General features: G+C 54.9%; 1 protein-coding gene across 1 annotated transcript; it reads right to left on the reverse strand.

Annotated features, from left to right (window-relative positions):
• Positions 1 to 237: 237 nt before the first annotated feature.
• Positions 238 to 3090, reverse strand: LOC101000610 (tetra-peptide repeat homeobox protein 1-like). Its single transcript, XM_031660363.1, has 4 exons — positions 3066 to 3090; positions 2033 to 2202; positions 1783 to 1850; positions 238 to 1665 (listed from the first exon to the last, which is right to left on the reverse strand). Exons 1-4 carry the CDS (start codon positions 3088 to 3090, stop codon positions 792 to 794), a joined length of 1137 nt encoding a protein of 378 aa, XP_031516223.1. The 3' UTR covers positions 238 to 791.
• Positions 3091 to 6628: the final 3538 nt, after the last annotated feature.

The raw sequence follows: 6628 nt of genomic DNA on the forward strand, positions 1-6628 counted from the left end.
GGAGGCTGAGGCAGGTGGAACACTTCAAGGTCAGGAGTTCAAGGCCAGCCTGGCCAACATGGTGAAACCCCATCTTTACTAAAAATACAACAATTAGCCAGGCATAGTGGCTGGCACCTGTAGTCCCAGCTACTCAGGAGGCTGAGAATCACTTGAACCTAGGAAGCAGAGGTTGCAGTGAGCCAAGATCATGCCACTGCACTACAGCCTGGGCAGCAAAGCAAGGCTCTGACTCAAAAAAATACTTATATGAAATCAACTACAAAAAAATGGGCCCAAAAGACCATGAATAGTCACTATTTAATAAAAATAAGAAAAAAATTTTTTTAAAAAACTAAAAATAGTCACTATTTGAAAATGCCTAATGCCCATATGAGAATTTCTCCATCTCTCAATCATCAGGGAAATGGATATTACAACCACAGCAAAGCCACAAGTCACTGGATCAACAAACATTTAAAAAGTCTCACAATCCTCAGTGTTGGGGAGGATGCTGACGAGCAGGAGGGCTGGGAAAAGCCCTTTACAAAGCTCTCAAGTGGCATCCACTAATGCCAAACATCCCAGTGAGCAGTGACTCCAATCCCAGCAGAGAAATGCTCAGGCTCAATTCAAATGAGGGGCAGGCACATCCACAGGCCACCTGTGATGGCTGCACAGTGAAGACAGCAAATGTCCGCCTGCAGCCGGGTGGGTAAAGGGTGGTGCATTCACTGCAGAAAGTCACCAGCAGTGTAGACCAGCCACTCCAGGCCCTCTGGGATCTGAAGAACTTTGCAGGCACAGGCCCCCTATAAATCCAGTAATGACCCAAGGACTGAGTGATTTTCGTCCACGGAGCCATCCTTCTCTTCGTACTGAGATGTCGAGGTAAAGAGTGAGGATTCCTCGAACAGGTCCATGGACGGGAGCAGCTCCGTGAAGTCAGGGAATAACTGGGTTTCTGGCAACAAGTTGGAGGCATTGGGGCTCTGAGGCCACGTGGCGCCTGGGGCTGGGGCTGGGAGTGATTCTGGACCTGGCATCAGGGCTCGGCCTAGGACTGGGTCTGGGATTGGGCCTGGGCCTGAGATGGGGGCGGGGAATGAACCTTGGCTCGAGCCTGGATCTAACATTGAGCCTGAGAGTGGACCTGACATTGGGCCTGGGATCTGGGCTGGGCCTGGGATAGGGCCTGGGATCTGGGCTGGGCCTGGGATAGGAGCTGGGATTGGGCCAGGGCCTGGACCCTGGGCAGCCGGGAGGCCCTCCTGGGCTCCACACCCAGGGCCACCCCAGGTCCGGTGGAGGCTGTAGATCGTGGGTTCTGCTGCTGGGAGGACTCCCCAGGGGCCTGGCTGAGGGGAGATCCAGGAACCCCGGCTCTGCGGGAACTCAGGACCCCCAGGGACGGAGGCGAAGGCTGCAGGGACTAGGGGTGCAGCGCGGGCTCCTCGGCCTCTCCGCCCAGGGACGCGCTGGGGCTGCTGCTGGAGCCGCCGCTCCCGAGCTAGTTTGGCGCGGCGATTCTTGAACCACACCTGGGGGCAGAGGGGACAGGGAGGAGGTGTGAAGGAGGGGCTCGCGCGGTCCGGTGAGCCGCTTGGCGGCGGGGCCGGCCTCAAGCCTCTCCCTGTGTTCACCCCCACCCCGCGCCCACCATAAGAGGGACCCCGGCTCACAGGCCTGGAGAAGGGAGGGGAGAGGGAGGGGAAAAGAGGGGGAGGAGGGTGGGGTGGGAGGGGAGGAGCGGGGCCTGCTGCCCGGGAGCCCGGGGGGCCAGGGAGGGTTCGAGGGGAGGACCGCGGGTTCTCAGGGGGGCCTGAGGTCTGGGCACCAGGAGACCTCGTGGGGGACAGCTTGGGCCGATCCTGTGGGCGGGTTTGGGTTGGCAGAGAGTTGGAACAGGACTCGATGCAGCCCGGGTCTACACTGGCGGGACCCCTTGTGTGGCAGGGCAGGAGGTGGTCGGGCGGGCCAGGCCCCGGTGAGTGAGAGATGAAGAGGCTCCTTGGGGTGACTGGGGCGGGCGGGGTGGGGCTGGGAGTCAGACCTGCAGTTGGTGCTCCTTGAGGCCGAGTGCCTTCGCCAGATTCAGTCTCTTGTCATAGTTCGGGTACTGGTCGTTCTGAAAGTAACTTTCTAGCATTTCCTGCTGGCTTTGAGTGTAGACCGTGCGCTCCTGCCGCTGTCTCCTTGGAGGGTCCGGGGCCACGGGAGGGCCTGGGGGCGGGAGGGAAACAGGTCAGAGAAGGCCCCAGGGAGCCCCCGGCCCCGCCTAGGGACCCCGTCCCCTGCCCGAGGCCAGGAGCCCAGGCAGCGTGGGCTGGGGCGGCACCGCGGATGGCAGCCTGGTATCCGGACCAGACCTTGCACCTCTCTGGGCCTCAGGATCCACATCTAGGAAATGGGCATGATAACAGCTCCTGTATTATTAGGGACCCCACAGAAGGGAAGGCAGGCAGCCTAGGCGTCTCACCTGGGAGCAGACAGGGCTGCTTCAGGCCTGCTCAGCCCTCCCCCGCTGCCCCTTCCCCTCCCATCCAAGGGCTATAGGGACCCTGACACTTGCAGGGGTTCAGGCACCTGCCCAGTCATCTGCTCCACTCAACTGCATGGTTTAATATCTTTCCTTCTTTCTTTTTCTTGGAGAGGGGATCTCACTCTGTCACCCAGGCTGCAGTGCAGTGATGTGAACACGGCTCAAGGCAGCCTCCACCTCCTGGGCTCAAGCAATCCCCCCGCCTCAGTCTCCCGAGTAGCTGGGACCACAGGTGTGCACCACCACCCGGGGTAACTTCTTGTATTTTGCAAAGACGGGTCTCACTGTGCTGGCCCAGCTGGTTTCAGAGTCCTGGGCTCAAGTGATCCCTCTCTAACTTGGCTCTCCCAAAGAGCTGGGATCACAGGCGAGACGCCTGCCCAGCTGTGCATGATTTTTTCATTTCCAAATGCCCCTGCTCCCCTCTCTGCAGGACGGGAAGCCACCCGCACAGGCCCAGCCCTGCTCTGGCTGCCCAGATCTGCACTCTGCAGCCTCGGCCACAGGATCAGCTCAGACCCCTCACACCCCTGCCCCCGCTCACCTTGTTGATGACCAGGGTCTTGCATCCTGCGTCCTGCTCTGTTCCCAAACACAAGTGTGTACTGACAAGTGCTTGGCTCTTAAATCACTTCTGTGCTGTGCCCACCCTGGCCCACCCTGCCGGGGCCCCCCCTTTCCCACCCTGCCCTGCAGTCCCCCCCCCTGGAGGAGCTGAATGATGGATGAATCCTTCATCACTGATCAGGTACTGCCTGCCAAGCTGTGCTAGGAGCTGGGGAACCTCAGTGGGCAACACAGCCTTGGTTTCACCCTCGTGGGCCCAGGCGAGGTGGCATTCCACGCGGGGTTGGGGAGTCAGCATTGTGACCTGTGGTTGGGGTCCCCATCTCAGGAGAGGCACCGCCAGTCAGACCCCAGGAGTCATCCTTGTTCCTTCCCAGGGCTGGGGCCCCGCATGACCAATGTCAGCGAGTCTACCCACTCCTCCCGGCTCCCGGGCTGCCCGCCTTGTCCAGCCACCATCCCTCCCTCCTGGATGACCCCACAGCCTCCTCTTTGGTCCTTTGAGGCCACTCTGGCCCCTACTATTCATTCTTGTAGTTACCTCCCCTCCAACCAGGAGGGGACACAGGTTCTGATGGATGTTTCCATGGGCCGCTGCTGATCGGCTCTTGTGAGTGAATGAACCCGCTGCTGATGTATACAGGGAACCCATGACCTTGGTTAACACAAGTCAGGTCCCTTCGAGATGCATCCGCTGTGTCAGACCCCTGGCTGCTCTCATCTCCTCATAGCAGGATCCACGTGGGTTCAGGGGTCAAGGAGATTGACAAGGCTCATGATCCAGGGAGCTAAAAATTAGTCAATCAAGGCCGGACATGGCGGCTCACACCTGTAATCCTAGCACTTTGGGAGGCCGAGGTAGGCAGATCACCTGAGGTCAGGATTTCAAGACCAGCCTGGCTAACATGGCAGAACCCCATCTCTACTAAAACTACAAAAAGAATAGCTGGACCTGGTGGCAGGCACCTGTAATCCCAGCTACTTGGGAGGCTGAGGCAAGAGAATCACTTGAACCTGAGGCGTGGAGGTTGCAGTGCAGCCTAGGCAACAGAGGGAGACTCCGTCCCCACCCCCCCGCAAAAAAAAAGAAAAGAAAGAAAAAGAAATGACTCATGCAATTTCAAAATTCAATAAAACTCAGACATAAACAGGCCTCGCTCATTGTTTTCACCGGATACTTAGAGTTCTGTTGTAGAAAGCAGCATCCCCAGCAATGATTCCTCATCACATGTGTTGTCCGGCTTCATGTACAGGACATGCTGGGAACACAGTAGTGACCCCGGAGATTTTGCACTGTGGCTATTTATTTGGCCAATAAAGGCATAAACAGATGAACAAGCTCACTGGTACTATTTTGTAAAGATAGGCATTTAAATATAAGAAAGTTTGGCCAGGTGCAGTGGCTCATACCTGTAATCCGAGTACTTTGGGAGGCCGAGGCGGGAGGATAACCTGAGGTCGAGAGTTCGAGACCAGCCTGACCAATATAGACAAACTCTGTCCCTACTAAAAACACAAAATTAGCTGGGCGTGGTGGCACATGCCTGTAATCTCAGCTACTCAGGAGGCTGAGGCAGGAGAATGGCTTGAACCTGGGAGGTGGAGGTTGTGGTGAGCCAATATCGCACTATTGCACCCCAGCCTGCGCAACAATAGTGAAACTCCATCGCGAAATAAATAAATAAATAAATATAAACTGAAATAAAACAAATAGTGGCTGAGCATGATGGCTCATGCATGTAATCCTAGGGCTTTGGGAGCCAAGGCAGAAGGATCACTTGAGGTCAGGAGTTCGAGACCAGCCTGGGCAACATAGCGAGACCTTATCTCTACAAAATATATATATATTTTAAAAACTAGCCAGGCATGGTGGTAGGTACCTATAGTCCCCGCTACTTGGGAGGCTGAGGCAGGAGGATCCCTCGAGCCCAGGAATTCGAGGCTGCAGTGAGCCATGATCAAACTACTGCACTCCAGCCTGGGCGACAGAAGAGCGAGACCCTGTCTTGGAAATAAATAAATAAATTGTAAAACAAACAGATGGTATGTTTACAAATTCGCTGCACTATTTTTTTTTATTTTTTTTTTTGAGACGGAGTCTCACTCTGTCGCCCAGGCTGGAGTGCAGTGGCGCAATCTCGGCTCACTGCAAGCTCTGTCTCCCGGGTTCATGCCATTCTCCTGCCTCAGCCTCCCCAGCAGCTGGGACTACAGGCGCCCACCACCATGCCCCGCTAATTTTTTTATATTTTAAGTAGAGCTGGGGTTTCACTGTGTTAGACAGGATGGTCTCGATCTCTTGACCTCGTGATCCACCTGCCTCGGCCTCCCAAAGTGCTGGGATTACAGGCATAAGCCACCGCACCCGGCCTCACTGCACTCTTTTAAACGGTTGCTTAGTATCTCATAGTGGCATCCTTTCATCATTGTATCTATATTCTGCTTCCTTTCTGGGAACAGTTTACCATAATTGCACATTTTGTTCCACTTTTCGGTAGCTGGGAACACATTATTCACCAAGGCAGATGATGGCCCTGCTGTCAACAGAAATGATCTCGCAGTTTTCTTGGTCTGTAAGATGTGAGTAGAAGGTCCCCCTCACTGTAATTTCTTTTTTTTTTTTTCTTGAGACGGAGTCTTGCTCTGTCGCCCAGGCTGGAGTGCAGTGGCCGGATCTCAGCTCACTGCAACCTCTGCCTCCCGGGTTTACGCCAGTCTCCTGCCTCAGCCTCCGAGTAGCTGGGACTACAGGCGCCCGCCACCTCGCCCGGCTAGTGGTCTTTTTTTTGTATTTTTTAGTAGAGACGGGGTTTCACCGTGTTAGCCAAGATGGTCTCGATCTCCTGACCTCGTGATCCGCCCGTCTCGGCCTCCCAAAGTGCTGGGATTATAGGCTTGAGCCACCGCGCCCGGCCTTGTAATTTCTAAAAGAAATCAAATGTAAGACTTTGCATATTCGAGGCCAGGCGTGGTAGCTTATGCCTGTAATCACAGCACTTTGGGAGGCTGAGGTGGGCGGATCATGAGGTCAGGAGTTTGAGGCCAGTCTGGCCAACATAGTGAAACCCCATCGCTATAAAAAATACAAAAAAATAGCTGGGCGTGGTGGCAAGCACCTGTAATCCCAGCTACTTGGGAGGCAGAGGCAGGAGAATTGCTTGAACCCAGGAGGCAGAGGTTGCAGGAAGCCTAGATCGCACCACTGCACACCAGCCTGGGTGACAGAGCAAGACTCTGTGAAAAAAAAAAAGAAAAAAGAAAACTTTGCATATTCGATTGGCAAAGATTAAGACAAAAGACTCTACCTAGGCTTAGTAGGTGAAGGGGTAGGGAATCTGATTATTTCTCCAGAAATGGTTTTGGAGCATAGGTTGATTTTTTTGTTTTGTTTTGTTTTGTTTTTGGTTTTGGTTTTGGTTTTGAGACAGGGTCCTGCTCTGTTGCCCAGACTGGAGTACAGTGGCATGATCACAGGTCACTGCAGCCTTGACCTCATGGGCTCAAGCGATCCTCCCACCTCAGCCTCCCAAGTTGCTGGGA

The sequence above is a fragment of the Papio anubis genome, chromosome 20, assembly GCF_008728515.1.
Source record: "Papio anubis isolate 15944 chromosome 20, Panubis1.0, whole genome shotgun sequence".
NCBI lineage: Eukaryota > Metazoa > Chordata > Mammalia > Primates > Cercopithecidae > Papio > Papio anubis.